Source organism: Falco punctatus (assembly GCF_963210335.1).
Source record: "Falco punctatus genome assembly, chromosome: 15".
In the NCBI taxonomy this organism is placed as follows: domain Eukaryota; kingdom Metazoa; phylum Chordata; class Aves; order Falconiformes; family Falconidae; genus Falco; species Falco punctatus.
The window spans coordinates 11,044,819-11,064,567 of record NC_137595.1 but is presented as its reverse complement, the minus strand read 5'-3'; the positions used below and the strand labels follow the sequence as shown (position 1 = coordinate 11,064,567).

General features: G+C 38.1%; 1 protein-coding gene across 2 annotated transcripts in view; it reads left to right on the top strand.

Annotated features, from left to right (window-relative positions):
• Positions 1-100: 100 nt before the first annotated feature.
• TEX11 (testis expressed 11) overlaps positions 101-19,749 on the top strand; it is a gene marked incomplete at its 5' end in the record, with an annotated part of 33,070 nt that continues 13,421 nt past the window's right edge. The window contains 16 exons of one of the 2 annotated variants that reach the window (XM_080365946.1): positions 101-532; positions 2,590-2,674; positions 3,830-3,909; positions 4,373-4,453; positions 4,536-4,655; positions 6,139-6,219; positions 8,649-8,734; positions 10,208-10,265; positions 11,093-11,188; positions 12,782-12,863; positions 14,636-14,714; positions 15,437-15,588; positions 16,247-16,332; positions 17,480-17,617; positions 18,411-18,513; positions 19,609-19,733. In XM_080365946.1, the coding sequence (XP_080222072.1) occupies positions 101-532; positions 2,590-2,674; positions 3,830-3,909; positions 4,373-4,453; positions 4,536-4,655; positions 6,139-6,219; positions 8,649-8,734; positions 10,208-10,265; positions 11,093-11,188; positions 12,782-12,863; positions 14,636-14,714; positions 15,437-15,588; positions 16,247-16,332; positions 17,480-17,617; positions 18,411-18,513; positions 19,609-19,733 (1,884 nt within the window). The remainder of the gene's footprint in view (positions 533-2,589; positions 2,675-3,829; positions 3,910-4,372; positions 4,454-4,535; positions 4,656-6,138; positions 6,220-8,648; positions 8,735-10,207; positions 10,266-11,092; positions 11,189-12,781; positions 12,864-14,635; positions 14,715-15,436; positions 15,589-16,246; positions 16,333-17,479; positions 17,618-18,410; positions 18,514-19,608; positions 19,734-19,749) is intronic. The other variant, XM_080365947.1, reaches the window with a different exon arrangement.

The following is a 19,749-nucleotide window of genomic DNA, read 5'->3' as shown; positions in this document are numbered from 1 at the left end:
GCTCGGGGGCGGTAGGTGGGGCGGGAGCTCCGGACGGCCAATCGGCGCGCGGTGCCACCGGGAGCGCTGGGTTCGGCGCGGCCGTGCCGTAGGGCCCGGCATGCTCCGCGGCGGCGCGCGTGCAGGGCTGGAAGCACGCATGCGCGGCGCGCGCACCGCCTCCTCTCAGGTCGCCTCACGGGGCGCGGGCGGGGCGGCGGCCGCCATGGCGGGGGCACGGCGGGAGGCGGTGCGAGGTACTGCCTGCCGTGGGGCGAGGGCCGCCTTCCCGATAAGTTTTTGGGGGCGGCTGTTATCACCCCCTCCCCTCTCCTGTGTTACAGGGCTGGTGCAGGAGCTGCTGAGGGAGGAGGCCCCGTCCCGCATCGCCGCCCTCACCGAGGAGCTGTTCCAGGCGGCGGGGAGCATCTCTGAGGGGGATGGGGGCGCGGCTGGGGCAGAGCCCCGCTCCGCCGGCCCGGTGCCCCTCTCGGGCCCGCCGGAGGCAGCGGGGCTTTCCGCTGCTGCGCCCCAGGCGGCGCGGTTGGCCCAGGTTGGTGGCTGCGGCTGGCGCCGTTCTGCGGGCGGGGGCTCCCGCTGCCCCTCAGCTGCGTTGGAGCTGAACCTGTAACTGCAGCGCTATGGAGACGTAGACAAAACAGTTTAGCTTTTCATCTTTTAACCCCATAGCATGAAATTCCAAAATAAAGTGGGAAATGTTACGTTTAAAAACATCGATGCGAAAGGATGATCCGAAGTATAAAAGTGCATCATAATGGGAAAATTTACTGGTGGCTTAGTAGTGTTAACGGTTTTTATTATTTCAATTTTCAAGTAGCCTCTAATCGTAATTTCACATAAAAATGTAAGCATGGAGTGCTGATACATTAAGAGTTGGGTACAGGGCCAGATAAGAGGTCATTCCTCATCTTGTACACGGATTCTGATAAGGATTGCAGATATTTGAGGAAGAAGAAAACAAGGAAGCATGTCCTTTTAACTGCCTGATAAACCCAGTACATAGTATCAGCATGAGAAGTACTTGTTTTCATATGTTATAAAAGTGAACTAGGGGTTTTTTTATAATGTTTCTCATTTTAGGAGTTTTTTCCTTCTGTATTTTTTCTAGAGCAGTACTTGTAAAGTAATAAATGTCTGCTTTAAAAAGCCTTTCAAAAAGAAGTCTGATGGGTAATATATGCATCTGGCGTAAAAACAGGCCCAGTTGAGTACAGGCCAACCTTTTCCTCCACAGTTTGTGTTTTGAAGAGAGATTTAACTCATAGTGATTATCATCTAAGGAAGACTGATTCTGAAAGTCCTAAATTTGTGACAAGAAGCAAGATAGGCTTGCAAGTGTCCATGGCAGAAAGTATGCTCAGTCTGTAGAGAAATACAGGAGCATGAAACTGGTATCCTTCAATTCTTCCTGGATAAGTTGGGCTAAATTATTTTTAAAGAAATCATTAATTTGTAATCTGATGTCCAATAAAAGGGCCTGTGAAATGTCTCCTACTTAGGCAAGAGTATATTTGTAGGCAAGATCTATCCTGGAAACTAGGATTTGAAGTGATGGGAAGTGCAGCCCTTCAAGGTAGGTTGTTAAAGAAGCTTCTTGTCTTTAGGTAGAACTGCGTCATCTTTTTAACCATAGTATATATACAGTAGCCCTTGTTCTTTCTTTGTTAACATCAGAAGTTTCCTGATGTAGGTAGGTATTTAAAGTAATTCAAGCTACTTAGTTTTCTTCTTGATAGGCAAAAAAGATGAAGCGTTGCTATAGATATATTTTCAAACCTGAAACAATTCTTACAGCTCTTTTCCAATCCCTTCAAATTCTTCAGCACCTGTTTAAGATGTATGTGATGTATTCTGAAAGCCGCCAGTGAATCAGTTGTGTTTTGGACATGATGATGTGCTGTTGCACAGATTTTGTATCTGTGAGAAACCCTGTCCATCTGCGATGAAGTGAGGTCATGTTTTGATAAGTTTGGGAAAGGACTTGATAGAAACATAGGTTAGGACATTTCAGTAATATGACAGATTAATGGGATTTGTTTAGGAATATATTTGAATGTTTCTATAATCCACCACTTCACTTACAGAATTCACTGTTATGCATAATTTCACACTGGAGCTGAAGGCAATGATGGATGATGTAACATATGTGCTATCGGTCATATGATTAATTAGGTTTTTTTAGTTCCAGGTCTTGTCAGCCCTGGATTTACAGTCATGTTCTCTTACCTTGCTTTGTCTTGGAAGTGCTTTCATGTCTTTAGAAGATATGAAATAGTCTTTTATAAGACTGAATATATCTTCTGAAATGATGAATCTGTAGAAAAGAATGATGCATACTTTTAGCTGAAGAAATGCTAGTCCATTCAGTGTGCTTGTTTTCAGGTCACTATCCCAAATCTCCCTGTGGGATCATGTTAACAGTTTTTTGGAAAACCCACACCCTGACTCCAATGTAAAAGGAAGTTGTGCAAACATCCAGACAGATCGTTACTGTGATCCCCATGACAGAAGGTTCCTTTTCCAGTAGCAAATTTCAATATTGACACAAATCCAGGACAAAGTTAAATCTGATGGAATTCTTCTACTCAGGTTGAAGAGAGTGCAATAAACCTGTGGAACTGGACTGTGACCAAACACATGGGTTGCATTGTCAATGATGAGCAAAGAGCTAAATGTATGTATGTGTTCTATACCTTCTTAAATGTTTGTGTGCTGTAGCATGAAAAGGAAAAATGTTGCTGACAGGCATATATGTAGTGCTGTAGATTTGTTTGGATCTTTGCAGCTATAGGGTGTAGACAGGAAAATACACAGCTGTTCTTCTATAAACAGTTCAGTAAGGAGCACCCTAGTGTAATGGTGATCTCGTTGAGACACAGAATTGGCGTAGACAGTCGACCCCTGCCCCCTTTTCCATGCCAGAGCATCAGTAAAAAGGTGATGTAACCAAAGAAAGCTGTAATTTGCCTTCTAATGCTATGGTTTTAATAAAAAATGTATGGAAATAACACAAATGTAAATTTTAGACAGTTGTCTATATCTTAATTTATATCAAGTGAGAATGTTTCTTTAATAGAACTATCTCATCAATGTTTACATACAGAAAAACTCAAAATCCTCTTTTTACTTCCCTGTTTTAGCTGGGTATACAGCTAGTGGGTTTGCTTGGAGCCAGGAGCAGGGCCAGGAGAAAGCAGAAGTGAGCTTTTGGTCTTTTCCCTCAACCTGGTCTTTATGTGGTCCTGCAGGACTGCAGTATCTGGCCCACATTTTTGTCTTGAGGGATTATAGTCAAAATTATGTATAATCTGCATCATATAAATTATATCAGGTACAGGGAGAAGGTTAAGTTTACACAAAATAAGTAGTAATTGTAGAGTGTAATGTTCTCAGATCTTGTATCACAGCTGAAGGGCCAGGGAGAGGCTATTTTAAATACATTAAGTGGTGTCTTTTCCATCCCTGATGTGTAAGGAAGGCCTGAAAATATTTTTGCTTTTTACTTTGGAAATGTCAAGATTATTAAACTTCATTTCCCTATTTTGCTGAAGGCTGTTTTGAGGCTCTGAAGACATGTTACTGTAAGCACATACAATGTAATTAAGTCTTTGAATACCATGTATTTAACTTAAAGTGTTTAATAGGTGTTTTGATGAGAATATTTTTTTTTTCTTACTGCCTAAAAAGCAATTTTAAGCAGCTTGGCTAAAAATCAGACTGCTTTGACTCCCGAAGCTTTCAAATTCTCTCTTGTAATTTAAAATGGCAAGCAATCTTTGAGATATGGCAGGGCTTGACTTTCAAAAAAAAATGCACTGTTTTCTTGCAGTACGGTTTGTTGCTTGCAGACTGGTGTGCTTTTGTGAAGGCAGCGATCCTCCAGAGGCAACTATTCGAAGACAGATTTTGGTAAGGCTAATGGTGGGTGAGTAATGAAGTACAGTTGATCACCAAGGGAAACCTTAAAACCCCATTGTGGTTGCTTTACAAAGGCAGTGAAATATACCTGTAGTTCTGGGGAATATGTATATTGAAGGGGGCCTTTATAATCACAGGGGACACCTTGCTGAGCCAGTGCAGTTAGGAATTTCTGGACAGTGCAGCTAGCATCCCATCTTTGTCATATGGTAAAATGTTGTATGAGCAGCCTATTCATTTATTTTAGTATCTTACTGTATTTTCTGGTAGGGCACCATAAGCCTTGTGCTGCATCTAAGTGTTAAGGACTTGATTCAGTCATGTGAGGCGCATGTCAGGAATCGAAGACCTGAAATACCCCTCTACTATATTAGATATGTACATCAAAGAGAGCTAACATTGCTTTTCTTGAAAGTGACTATATTTTCACAAAGCCACCTGTTTTCTCCTTCAGATGTCTATGAAAACTGGGAAAGGGTGGATAGATATCGGAAAAGCAGATCTTGCTGATGAATTTCTAGAGATTGCCATGAATGTAAGTTCTTTTCCAGTTGTAATTTCTTACAAACACACCTATTTGTAAGTTCCTTGGTTGATGCCTACACTTTGTTTTCCAGAGTATAGAAAAACTGTATGCGAAGTTACTTAAGGGGAGCGATGGTGAAGCAGATATTCATGTGCACAAAGCTGATGTGGAGAAGAACCTCTTCAAAGTACTCTCTTATCAGGCTGAATCAGTATGTGTTCTTCCCAGTTTTCCTTATAAGTCACTGGGGTTGTAGAGGGAAACTCTGACCCAGTTATTAGTTGTATGAATGCTTGGCATTGAAGACTTGCTGAGGGATACATTTCCTTCACTTAGATGTAAGATAGCAGATCTCGTGTTTGCATTCAGTGTTGCAATCATTTAATGGTTTTTAATTTGCTTAATTTATCGCAGTCATTTCTGCTGTGGTGTTTATATCTTCTAGTTCAGATTTGTTGCTTTATGATTTGGCTAGCGTGGCTGATAATAAAACAAACAGCTGCCTTTCTGAATCATAAATGTGTCAGGTGGCCTGTGCCTGACTGAAGAAGGGGGATAGGGCTGGTATAGAGCTCAGGTCACCCTGCTTTCATGTAACGCACACAGCAAGACTAGTCACTTTGGAACACTCATCATAGTGCACTAGTATTTGCAGCTGGGCTGATTGAAAGTATATTATGGTAGTATTCATCATGGCTGCAGATAGCCAACGTTCATATATAGCAAGTAGATATTATTAGCCACATGTGCGAAGTCTTCTGTAACTTAAAACTTTCATGACTCTACAAACTCTTGAACATCATCACAGCTATTAATATTATATGCCATCAGACAGAGATCTTTCTATACATTAATACCCTCTCTTCCACGACCTCATATATGCTGCTTTCCACATACAAAGGCTTTAAACAGTGGGAGGATCAGTATAAAATTACAAGATCTGGAAATACTGAGATCTATGACATTTGATATTTTCTTTAAAGTCTCAGTCTCTGGCATCATACAATGAGGTAAGAATCATGGTGATAATTACAAAAAAAAGCACCTAGCACAATATGAGAAAAATCTGAAAAAAAACCTGCCAAAGGTTTTCTAGGGGATCAACAACACAAATTACAATAATTCAAAGTATGTAATGTAGAAATTCAAAGTTTTGTGAGGCATGGTTGTGCCTGACTGAAGTTTCTGAGTGCTTGATCAGTGCTACAGAGTATTACAGACATATAAGTATAAATATGAGAAAAAATAGTTGCCTGCATCACTGACCTCACTATCTAGAAGGGGAGCACTGTCTCCAAAATTCTCAAGAGCCTCCCTAAACAGACAAAAGCAGTGGCCAAAAGTTTTAATTTGATCGTGGAGACAAAAGGGGACCTTAAATTATTGCAGAAGTGGTTTGAGATTTGCTGAACTGTTGTGTCATCTTAACATCTGAATGAATGAACTTGTCCCATGCATCTAGCCTGTTCACGCTACCTGAGGACTGCAGTGTTTTGCTGGATGTCTTTATTATCTGGCAATATATAGCAATATACAGAATTATTGTAGCACTCTAAGGACAGATATCTAATCCCAAACCTAGCTTTACTGAATGTGAAAAACCAAAGTCTTATTTTAGAGAATCAGTCTTTTAATGAATTTTAAAGACAAGTTGCTCACTAACAGCTTGTTGGCGTGCTCTACTGCTTTCTTAGGCAGTTGCTCAAGGGGATTTTCAGAAAGCGGTTATGTGCATGCAGCGCTGCAAAGATATGTTGATGAAATTGCCAAGAGAGGTAGGTGAAATCATCCCTTCTTTATCATTCCAAACTTTGAAAATCTGCTTTCTTCTTTATATATTAAAGAATGACATATACCATAAAACATTTTGAAAAGTACTGTGAACTGTGTTATCTCTTCTGTGGTTGGTTGCTTTTTGAGATTTTCTTACTAAAAATGTTGTATGAAAATAGCAGGGTTTTTTTCTTCAAACTTCATTTTTTTTCTTGTTTCTCATAGTTTATCATTCAAAATAGAATGATAAAACTCTTCCTAAAGAATGAGAGAAGACAAATCAGCAAGCAAGGCAAAAAGATTTCTAAACTGAATATGCCAGCTGCATGCCAGCTGCATTTTACATCTTGCATCTTATATATTGCTTCCTCATTTGTTCCCATGTAAACTTTTGTCTGGAGACAGATGGGACAAGAGAAGAGCTGAGTTACTAAGGTTTTGATTTGCAAGTCTATCACTGCCCTCAGTAATAATCTTCATGAAACTGTAAAGCTATGAATAGAGGCTTCCCATTGCACTAAACCGTGTTCTCTGTAGTTCTTGTATCACAGAACAATGTCTAGAGAAAACAAACTCTAGCATATGCACACTAGTTCTTTGTTTGCAGAGATAGAAGTCTGATATGTTTATATCAGAATAAACTTCACGTCTATTTTCATTTGCTCACTTTAATGTTTTCCCAATATTTAGGAAACATTTTGTTCCTCTCTTTGTGGCACAGGTAATTGGGCTTTTAACCAATTAAACTCCAACAAATTTTAAACTGAAACTGGGTTTTGTGATCTGCAGGCCTTGTTGAGTGCATCTGAGTGACAAAGTCAGTTGCAGGGGTCTAGCTTTGATTTGAATCATAAGAGCAGAATTTCCCACTGTGGGTTGTTGAAAATGCTCACTGGGATCTTGGCACTACTGTTCCTCATTTAATTTTAAATTAATCCCATACTTTCTGCTTAAACTTCTCCATTAAACTTCTCACGATGAATGCTCTTCACAAACCAGGAGCACTGATGCAGACAAGGAAAATGCTTCTGATCATGAGAGGTACAATTTACTTGTGGTTTAAAGAGTGGTATTTAAACAATGAGAAAAAAGGAAAGAGCTATTGGTTGCTGGGTGACTTTTAAGTTTTTGGACTACTAGGTAGCTGTCAGTCCTTAACTCTTCCAGGCTCCCACTGTACCAGAGAGCACTTGCAGAGCGCTTGCACTATGGTCATGTATGGTACCACAGACCAGCTGGAGAGGATTTGCAGCTTGTGGATCATCAGTGGTCTATGAACCATAACTGGGAGCTCTTGCCGTACAGGGTGAACTGCCACAATTGTTCCAAACACCTGTTGTTCAGAGCAGTGCCAGGTTTATTGGGATATTTAGTGTTACACTTGATGCCTGGAACACAGTCATTCACTGAAAGAATATTTTAATTATCTTTTAAAATACTTCTTTTCCAAGCATGCAGGTAAATGAATGGGGCATGCCACAGTACGCCTACAGCATTACGCTGAACACTTTGCATGAAACCTCTCAATACAGTAAACTTCCTGTTCTGGAAAGAAATCATTCACAAATGAACTTATGAAAAATAAGGGTTTCACATCTGAGAGTGATCATTATTTCTGTTCATGCATACTGAATGTGCTTTTGTCTCTGAATTGTAATGAAATGATAAATTTGAAGCAAAATGTTGTGCTACCTCTCTCATTCTTGCCTGAGGATTTGAAATCTGTAGTCACTTGAAGGAAGCATCATTTATGCTTGGAAAAGAAAGTTTCTGCAGAGGCAAAATAGTTGTAAGTGTTGGCAGTATATTAGCATATAAAATGACTTTTCTGTCTCTTCTTTGGACAACATATGACAGCTGCAAATAATTTCAAAGGAAAGACAAATTGTTATGAACAGACATTGTCAGGGCTGACTGATACAGCAGAAAGCAATAGTGCTCTGAATAACCAGGCATTCAAAAACAGTTGTCTCCTAAAACTTGTATGTGGATGATCCTTTTTTAACCTCTAAGAGACATGCCGGGAAGAAACCTACCATGGAAGATGTATAGTCTTCTTACCTTAACTGTGTAAAACTTTTGTCTTTTTTAAAAATCAAGTTGTAATATTGCAGGTTTTCCTCTCAAGTTTTAATTTTTATTGTTTACTTTACACAGTTCTAGTGCTTTCAGTTTGGTATCTTGAGGAATTATTCTACCTTGTGTGTCAAGAATCCTGCTGTTTTGCACACCTCGACTGGTTAATGATGCTTCCCTTTCCCACACGGTTATGATTCCATTTTAGTCACGGTCAATATCTGCTTGTATAAGGTCAGAAGTGATAATGGTGGATATATCTTTAAAGTAAAAAGCATTCTAAATAACTTGAGACTGGAGTGTCATAGATCTAATGTTGTTTCTACAAGAATGTTATAGGAGTCTTTTATTGCAGACCTGTTACCTGTCAATCCTCTGCTACAATTTTGGAGTGGAAACCTATGAATGGAAGAGGTATGAACAGAGCTCCTTCTGGCTCAGGTAATGTGCAAAAGCAAACAAAATAAAAGCCTACTTTTGAGATCTAAAAATATGTGTGAAGGGGAGTGGGAGCAAGGGAAAATAAGAGGTTTGATTAAAAATGTGAGAATACAAAATTTTAGGTGAACAAAATTAGCTGAGCAGATACTTGGTGACTGTCTTACCCTGCTGCCTAACATTTATGCCTGCTTTCCACATCTGTTTTCCTGTCATTGGAATGAAAATTGTCTTTCCATGGTTCTCATTAATTCTCTCCCTAACACTTCTTCCAAAGAGATTATTTTTATGAGGAGGCTGCTCCCAGTTCTTGTGCCATTCATAAGTGATAGTGAAGGGATCTGAAAACTTCAGAAAAGAGTAGGTGGATTCTTCTGATTGGTTTTCAATGGATTTGTTTTAAAAATTAAATATTAAACATTAATTTCTCATAAAGGAAATGTTCATCGAGAGCAAGTCCTTTACTGATGAAAGACACAAACATCAAGGTGAAAAAGAAATAGAGATGGTTTGGGTAGGATCCAAATAAGTAATGTGGTACTACTAAGGAAGAAAAAACGTAGGCTATTGGGAAGAGTTTCTCGTGCCAAGGTCACACCCTTAGCTCAGAAAAATTGTTTTTATTTTTCTTTTAAATAGAAGAAAATGCACAATATCTGTTCAACTTATCAAATTCAAAATAGTTATCATCACATATGTTGTTAAAGAGGATTTGTAGAAATACTTAAAATTAATTACAGCTGGTGCTTTGGAGATTACTTTGTATTTTATTCTTGTGGAAAACGAAATACCAAGTCCCGATGGCAAAATTTGAGGAAGAAATAAACCTTTGCAAAGTGCAAATAATTATTTGGAGAAAGAGATGCAGCTCCATCTAGTGGGTTAAAATTCCACTGTACTGAGAATAGATTAGAACAAATGCCCAGTTATTGTTTTTCTAACAGTTCTTCGTTCACAGCGTTTGCTGTGAGTCAGATCTGGTTTTGTGGCATTACCACTGCCTTTTCACTTGAGTGGTCCTTTGTGCTGTCATTTAACTTTTCAAAAAAGAACGGGGAATCATGAGTCCCAGGTTCTGTTTCTGTCTCTGATCTTGATTTGCTGTGATCTTGAGACCAGGTCACGTATAGCCTGTGTGTATGACTATATTATATGTCAGGTGAGAATGAGAACACTTGCTTTGTCAAACCCCCTAGAGTTAAAACTGATAAAGCCTACTGAAATGCTTGAATAGAAGATGTTACAGAAGGTGGTGCAACAGATTGAAGAAAGTGATTGAGTCCAATTTTTAACATGAGGATGTAGAAAGAAAACAAAATTTTCTGTTCTGTGGTCAGAGAGAGTACTGAGATTAGTTTGTATGATATATGTGGTTTCTGGCAGGTTAAGTGGGAAAGAACAGGAATGTTGCACGTATCAGAAGATTGTCTGAATTTGTTATCCCATTTAATTCTAACTTTCGCTTATCATTGATAGTCAGAGTTATGACATTGGGAAGATGGACATGGAGTATTCTGTTGGCAAGGAAATGCGGGTAAGAAATAGAGAAATCGCTGTTTACAAATTGGAGGATTTTGTTAGTGTGACTGTTGTATCATCAGCTTCTGCTGTGCCAAATCTGACCAGTGATTTCTTTGGCCTGCACTTTAGGACTCTCTGCTATGAAATTTGGCAAAGTTGCAAGGTCAGTTGCTATGAGTGTCAGTCTGAGAGTTCAGTCACTGATGGGTGCCCTTAAATCACATTTGAATCTAATGTTTTACAGAAATTAAATTATAGAAAGTAAGGCTGAGATAGACCCTGAAAGGCCATTGCTTCTTCCTTTCCTCCTCTTCTTTCAAGGCATCATCAATTGCATCTGTGTCATTTGACAGATGTTTGTCTCTGTCATTCATAAGCCTGTTACTCCTTTTGCTACCCACAGTGGATATGGAGAAGATTTTAATCTCTTCCTCTTCATATAAATTATTTATGTATTTGAAGGTTATTATCATGTATATCTTTTTGTTGTTTTTTTTTCTCTCAGTGAAGTTTGTACCTCCTGTTCCTTCAGTTTCTTCTTTCGTTCTGTTTTTTCCAGATCTCTTTTTCCTTGCTACCCTTGGCTTCTCCTCTGAACTGTAGTTGATTCATGTTCTGTGTGAATAGTAGTGCTGAACACTGGATATGCTTCAGAACTGAGCAGTCACTCTATATGTCTGATACCAGGCAGGCATTCTTTTGACTCAAGGAGCTTTTATTTTTTGTGACCTTAATTTTTAAGTCTTTTGTATTCGTATGTATGTTCATCTGTGGCTCTTCCCCCTGCCCCCAGCCCCTGCTCTTCAGGCATTTAAACTTCCTGTTTTTTTTTCTGTCCAGGCTAAAGTGCTGCGATTATTAGCTACAGTCTGTTTCGAGTGGGATTGCAATCTGTATCTTGACAAGGCATTGAAAGCTATAACCTTGGCAAATCAGGTAGTAACATCTTACTGTATTTGTGGTGAGCAATAGTCAAAACTCAGGCATTTATCAACATAATAATATGGATCACTGTGTGTTATCCTTGACATCAGATAGAGGTGTGTTTGCTTTGCTTTGGTTTTCATACTCATGTTTTGGTGTTCCCAGCTTTTTTATAGAGAAATATTTCTTTGCATGCAGATGTAGAACTGTCTTCCTGCCTCAAATCTATTAACAGTGAGGTCTTCTGTTAATGATATGACTAACATTTTTCTGTTGTGTATTCATGAAAACTGTCCAGAATAAACTACAGCGTGGTCCACCTGAGATTTATAGCAGCTGTTTTTTTATGCACCAGACCTTTTGTCTTGCTTTGGGTTATAATGGATATGTCCATGCTACATTTTGAGTCCACAACTTGTTATCTGTACAAATACTTGAGCAAGCACCAAACAGAGTTCAGTTTTGAAAGCTGTGTAGCCATGCTACATCAGTCTTATTTTAAGTAATTAATTTAGCTATTGGACTTTACGAACATGGTTGTATTTCTTCTGGAACCTGAAAAATGAGCTGTATACACATACCAGCTAACCTGAAGAAAGTTCATGTATCTCTAAGCAGTCACTACAGTGAGTTCTTTTGCTCTAGTACAAATTCTATTTCTTATATAAAGTCTTGGATTAATTTTGTGCTTCTGTCTTTTTGGGTTAGCTAGAGTGACTTAAATCTGAAAAATTTGTATTTGTCTTTGGTTGACCATTTTAAAATTTCCATTATCTGTTTCATACAAAACAAATTTTAAGTACAATTACTTAAATAAGTATAATTAAGTATAAAATCCTGTTTTAAATGAAAGCTCAGATTCAGTTTTCTACATGCTGTTAAAACTTTCAGACAGATGATGATGCATGTGCTGGTGAGATCAGAATAAAAGGCAGTGTATTTTAATAATTCAAATAACATCTTACCACAGTATCTCAGCCCTTTGCAGTTTTTATTGTATTTACTTTCACAAAAACTTTTGAGGTGGAAAGTGTTTTTATCATAATTTTGGTAATGTATGTTTTGATATTGTGTGAGGATATGGAAAACTAGAAAAAAAATTATTCTGGAGTCTGAAATGTGCAGTGTTTTAGTGAGGGCTGTAGTATACAGTCTTCATTATTTCCATTTGCTCCCATTGTTGTTCTCTGCTAAATGTTGTATTATTATAAGCTACTTTGAATTCTGCTCATTAATTCTAGAGTAAGCCAGCCAGTTCACACATAGAAAAACAGGAAATGTTTGTATCATTCAGTATTGTTCATCTTCTATTTATAAGTATTGAAAATGGGCCACATCAAATTGAGAATCTTGTATCTCTTGCTTTCATTGTCCTCATGGCCTTTTGGCAGTGTAAGAATGAATAATGAAGATGAACATTGCATTTAAGAAGAAAATATTACCAGTTGGCTACCCGTTGCTTCAGTCATTAAAATTGAACTGAAGAATGTAGTGGAGTGTCTGTGACGTACTGGTATCTGTCTGTGTTATGAATGTGCTGGACTCTCGCAGGATCCGTATTCTACAAACAGCTGTCCAAGTAATGTATTGTTTTTCATTGTGCAGGAGAATATGCATCCAGCAGGGGTTTTTTTGAAAGTTAAAATTCTTCTTAAAAGCGGAGCATCAGATGAAGATATCAACTCAGGTATCACAGTTCTGTATAGGTTTCTTAGTAAGATCATATGACTCCATATCCATGAAGGTGGACTTGAGTTGTAGATAGAAAAAAAAAATCCCTTTCTCGTGTGTTTTAGAGGAATCTTCATTAGTGAAATGCCCTTTTGGTTTTCGACTATGAGACATAGTAGTCAGTGTTCACAGAGGAGTTATCCAGGTGCTGATTTAAGTTTGAATTAAGCATGACTATTGAGAATTTAAATAGACATGCTGAAAATAGGGAAGGGTGAAGACTTGGAAGCCTGTTAGACTGAGGACAGTGAAAATCTAGCAATGTAAAGGTGTGGTTTATTTTAGACACATGTCTAAGATTACTCAGAAGGGGTGAAGGTGGATTGTCTCTTACGCAGTCAGCATAGAAGAAAGGCTTGTGAAACACCGCTGTTCTCTGTGTGTGACTTTGCAGATTTTAGCCAAGAGACATCAAGTGCCAGTTGGTGTGTTGTTATAAACCTGCGTTACCGGAGTTTGTTTAGTTTATCTAGGACATATAAACTCTTTTCTCCTTATTCCTCAAACTTGTCATTTGAAGAGAATTGATTTTTCTGTTGACATGAGAGGAGAAGAAAGTTTTTTCAGGGGAACTTTCATGTAGAAAGGGTAATGTATCAGGAGAAATTTATTTCCATGAATGATGTAATCTTAAGGAAGAGAGGCTTTGTACTCTTCATGGTTGGAAAGCATCAGATATGTAATGAATGCTCTGAGAAATAAATGTAGGATGAGACAAGGAACTTGCAGAGAGCTCACAAATAGTTTGAATGCTGCCAGACTAGCAGGAATGGAAAGTCCACTTTGGATTGCTCCGAATTTCAGCCAGCTTTCAAGTGCAGTATTCAAAACTTAACATTGCAATAGTTGGCTTCTGTTTTGCATTTGAATTGTGAAGCCATAGTGTTACCTATCAAAAAACTCTGCACATGTCTAGTATCACTAAGACTCCAGTCAGTTTTTCAAGCAAGTTAATTAATGAGTGGGTATCTGTCTTTTCTTGTGTGGCTGGCAGAAAAGAATGTTGTGTCCATGTGCTGCAAATTCTCTGTCTTTTGAGTAAAGATTCCTGCTAAGTTTTAGGCATTTGACTAAAATCTTGTATTGTGCACTTGTACACAGCTACCTTATAAATACTTAACAACTATTAGTCATGTCCCTGTGTGTTCTCTGATCTCATCCAAGCTACAAATGTATACATCTTGATATTAACCATCCAGCATGGTCTAGCAATTTTTAAACTTTATCTGAGTGGCCTAAAACTGATACCTACTTATCAGTAACAGTTAATTCAACAACTGATGTTAAAGGCATTAGGTTTAAGTAGTTCCCATTGCAATGTGATACCAACACACAGCCTGAGCACTGACCTCAGTCTTAAATGGTTCCTGCTGGATAAGGATGAGACACTGATGGAAAGCAGCTTGAGGCAAAAGTTTGTGCTACTAATGCGAGACAGAGGGCTTGAATTCCAGGTCTATCAGTCTGTCACCTCTCTGTAGTACTACAGTAATTGTACAGTGAAAGTCAAAGCACAATAGAAATATTTTATTCTTCCTTTTGTTTAGAACTTATGTATTGGTTTGGATTTGGTGTTGGTTTTTTGCTGCAGGCATGGGATTTTGGTTTGATTGTTTGTTTGTTTATTTGTTTTTTTCCCCAAAGAAGCTGTAAGAGGCAAGTGGTAATTTGAGCAGTTAAGTGTCTTAAGCTGATTAAACAATCTCAACTGCTTTGTGTTCTGTTCAGCTGTTTCAGAATTGCTGCATCATGAGATGTCTCTAGACTTTTATTTGAATACTGTCAAACTGCTGCTGGAGCATGGAAGGTATGAAAGCATCACTAAGTGGGGTGAACACTATTTGGGTTTTGTAGTTGTTTTTTTGTAAGCAAATAACATCTATTGTACAATGATGCTTTATTTTAAATGAAAACTCCCAGAGGTAGGTAAACAATTTTGAGGGGGAGCCTGTCTTTTCTGTAGCAAGGGGATACAGATTATGGCAGCAGCAGAACAGGGTATGAAATAATGTTGAGTGGCCATTTGCAATGCTGTAGCCTGATTTTAAGGTTTTCCCTATGTAGTTTTAATGTATATCTGGAATAATGAGTCTGGAATTATCTGAATGATATCTTTCTTCCATGCTAACTAACAAATCTTCAGAATGAGAATTTGGAGTCCTAGAATCATTCTTGTGGAAAACAGTATAAGGTTGAACAAGTTACTGCAAAATAAATTGAGACATGAAATCTCACGCTCTTGAATGCTCTGTCATGATTATATATGTATATGCTTCTATCTTGCAGTAAATTCTTACTCTTTCATTGTGAGGAGTAAACTCTAATGAATACTGTGGAACAAGCATGCGCTAATAGGAAGTTACTACTGAAAGATGAACTGCAGTAAATTCATACCTTGACTCACTCAGTGTGATTGTGTGCCAGTAGCATTAATTAGAAACATGCTGTATGGTGTGAATGTTATTCTTTAGAATGGAAAATTAACAGCTCTTCTTATGCAGCCTCTTAAAAATGCATCTGTGTGAATAGGGAATCAGTTGGTTTTGATTTTCTGAAATCTGTTCCTGAACGATTTGAATCTTCACCTGACTTTGGAAAAATTACCCTGTTCCACATCGAGTTCCTGTTGCAGAATAAGAGGGAGCTGCTTGCTAAGCAAAAGGTTGAAGAAGTTATTATAGGTCTGTATTCATCTTTTGCTGCTGTTTACTGAAAGCTGAATTTAGTTGACTGAAATCTTGAGTTCTGATTTTCATGTTTTTTGCTTATTCTCATCTTTATTTGTGTCTGTTTTCCCTTATGTTTCTTTTGCATGGTAACTTTCAACTTCCATAATGAAAGACAGTCATGATAAAGCTCAGGGTTAAATTAACTTGCTAAACAATTCTTCCTTTTTAGTGTAGACTGTGTGTGACTGATTAGGAACATTTATCAGAAGTTCTTTGTGATGTTAATACTTTGTCCATCCAGCCCAATGTGGGTTTTTTTGTCAGTATTAAAGCAGGTTGCATATCCTTGTTTGAGCAGCTGAATAATGGTTTGTTTTTCAGGTCTACTGCACTTGCAGCGCTGTAGTAATTTTTGACTGTCTGATCTGCTGGAAATCAAACCATATTTTATGTAGCATCAAGCTAGGTTCAAGAGCCACATTTATGTTGGGTGGTTTGTGGGTTTTTTTTCAGCAGCAGGATATGAAACTCTGGGTCCTGGCTGAAACTATTGCTGTGTCAGTGTTGTTTGTTGTAGACTATGGGACAGTCTTTCTCAGATAGTTCTTAGGTGCTTCTCAGTGTGCTGCTTAAAGTTTTTGTAAAGTGATGATTTGCGGTATCTTTTCAGGTCATTATACTGGGAAACAGCTGTTGCCTGAAGCCTTGAACCAGCTGCACATCATCTTGTGGGACAGAGCTGCCAAACATTATGAGGTCTGGAATCAAACAGTAGTGTTGTTATTTGTGTCAGTGAAAATGAAGATAGGCTTTTTCTGACCTCTTTGGTATGTCTGTTATTGGTTAGAGTGCAAGCTGTTATTAAGATCCCTGTTCCAGTTTGCACTAGTTTTATTTTCATCCAGCTGGGTGCTGTTTTCCATTACAACATCAAGTTTCGAGTAGCCTCATCTCAAGGTTTGTACATGGGGAACAGTTATGGTCAGAACTGATCAGCAAAGGAACCTGTGCAGCCCATCGTTTTGGTTCTGTCCTGGAACGGTGTCCTGGTTTTGGCTAGAAAGCATGCAAAAACCTGAAAATATTCTTTACATTGAGCTGCTTATTTTATAGTTCCTACCCTCTGATGGTCACTTGTTGCTTTAAGGAGCATGAATTTTTATCATTTGTACATTGATTTTCTTTTTAGCCTATATAAAGTAGCTTTGGATGCCAACATTGTATCTTAATATACAAGTTCTGTTATTCAAATCCAAATACCTTCTTATTCTTTCAGTATTTGAAGAAGATGAGCTCGTGTTCTACTCTTATATTTCTGTCATATGCACGTTTCTTAAATACATAAAGAAAAACATGTGCCATTTTATTACTTCTCATCTGTGAGGTCAAGAATGAATTTTGCTAATGACACAGCTTCCTTCCTCCTAATTTTAAAATAAGTTCTCTATCCAAATTGGAACTATAGTTGGGAGTACCATCTTCAGCATAGTACCATCAAGTTGCACAGTCTAAATGGGATAAACACATTTGTCTTTTTCTCTTAGTTTCCGTTGCTTTGTATTATGGAGGGAGAGGGGGTTTTAAATAATATTTCTGTTCTGTATTTAGTCATAAGAATGTCTTTTCTGGGTCAGATGAATGACACATCTAGTCCAGTGTGCTGTCTTTATAATGGCCATAAGAATAAGGGAAGAGTAGGAATAGGTAAAGCGTCAGTTCTGCTAACGGGTGTTACCTGTGTTGTGGGATCAATGATTGCTCTTCTGGGGGACATATTACACTAGAACATACTTGGTTATCTAAATCATTCATTTCCTATGAACTTTTTTTTTAATTAAATTTGGGAAAACATAGACAGTTTAGGTGATTTGGATGGTTTTTGGATTTTTTTTTAATTTCTTAGGCAAAAAACTATTCTGAAGCTCTTCACTGGTACAGTTATTCTGTCAGCTTCTACACACCTGGGCAGATAGATCAAAACTTGGCTAAGCTGCAGAGGAACATGGCTTCTTGCTATCTTCATCTGAAACAAGTTGACAAGGTATATATATGTATACATATTTATTTACTTATTTATTTTCATTGCTTTTGTTTTTGTAGTTATGTCATTGGGACTTAATTTACATCTTTGTTACTGTACCTCTTTTGCTTTGAGAGAGGGAGCTGTGTCTTTGCCTGTCATGCATCATCTGGCAAAGAGACGTAGTTTGTCATCTTAGCTGCTATGGGGGCCTCTGTATCACCTGCCATTCTAATGGGAGAAATCATCCACAAGCCGTGTGACCCTGCCTTAGTGTATCCGGTTTCTTCTCAGGTTAGAGGTCCTCCTCTCTTCAAGACAGGTGAACCCTGATGGGAAGCGTGTTTGATGTGTCTAACTAGAACTTCCCACAACAGCGTGTTATCCCTCACCTCTGCAGACAAGTGCATCTGCTTTACCTATCTAGGCTTTCTGTTTTGGGGGTGTTAAACTTCGCAGTTCAAAGTGACGGGGAGTTTATTTTTTCAGCATTCTCAGGGCTTCTCTTGCTTTCTGGTTCTGTAGGTCTAATTTTGAGGAACTGGCTTTTTCCTCAGTCTGGTTACTGTTGGCCTTTGGTGCCATCTTCTACTCTCATCACTTTTCTTTCCAGGGAAGATGTTGCTAAATCACTCTTCTTGAGTAATTATATTATTATATATATTTTAATATTATATCATATATATATTATGTATAAATATTAACAATGTAGCCGTTAACATTTTGGTATCTCATTAGCTCTCGTCTGTTGCAAATTATATTACTGATTTAAAGATGTTATGTACTGATTTCCTTGAATCTCTTCTTTGAATAGGCTAAAGAGGCAGTTAAAGAAGCAGAGAGGTGTGATCCAAACAGCATCTTTACTAAATTCTGTGTCTATAAGATTGCAGTGATGGAGAAAGATACTGATAAAGGTAGAACTTGAAAGATAAAAGGGTCCACTACAAGGAAGCAGAAGTGCTGAATATATTAGAAAATACTAAGCAGATTTGGACCTGTTCATCTTGAGAAAGACACAGTAGAGGGTAGCTAGAAGAAGCATCTATAAAGTCATTGAACTGTCAGGCTGTAAATGTAAACTGTCAGAGTGGGATGCTTTTTGCATACAATATGTAAGATGCGGAGGCCATCGCCATACCTGGTGCTGTTTGGATGGAGCCTCTGGCTAGGAAAGCTCTAATCTTCTCATGGGCATAAGCTGTAGTAGCATCCCAGGGTGAGAATCATTGTATACTTACTGTTTCTAATATTTTGTATGCAAATATGATGTTAAATGAGCTAAATGAACCTTAACGGAACCATTATAGCTGTTCTTCATTTCTCTGGACAAATAGAGCCTGAAGTTACCAGAAAATACATGAATTACTGAGACAACTTACAGATTGACATTTCTCTGTAGATTCTTCCTTCTTTATAATGAGTTCTGCCATTTCATATTTTAATGATAGTCTTAGCTCAAGAAATGAAAATTGAGAAATACAGTCTATACTTACTTAGAATACAGAGTAACACGCAGAGCTTATTTTCTGATGAGTTCTGTGCCAATTAATTGTTCTCTATACATCTTTTTAATGACAGCATAATTTGCTCACATAATGTAGAGTGGGAACCACAGCAGAGTGTGAACATAAAAGCAGCAGCACCCTTAGCGTAAGCCAAGATGTGGGAGCTTGGAATCATGCCCAGAAAATGTATTAGAGAAAGTCTTCTGTCTTTGGTGACAAACATTTAGCAGAACAAAATTAAGAGTGTGAGATAGAGTATCATTTGTATGGCATCCTTGTTTCCTTGGATTAGCTTGGAAAGCCTTTTGGCACCTCTGTAGGAAGAAATGCATAATTATGGAGAAGTGCTGGTAGGGTCAGGTTTTCTTGTCTTGGTTTTTCATACTAAAAAATAATAAGTAAGTTTATATTTAATCTTTCATAGGTTGTTGAAACAGTAGAACTTTCCACCTTCCAATTGCTTCTATAAAAAAAAATTATAATTTTTCCCTATGTATATTTCAGCTGTGGAAGCAGTTATTGAAATGGGGAAGCTAGCAGAAAAGCTATCTCAACATGAAGGCAAGCTGAGAGTGGATGAAAATACAGGCACTAACCTCCTGAGTTTAGTTGCCCAAATTGCTTTAGAGGTAGAACAGATAATGT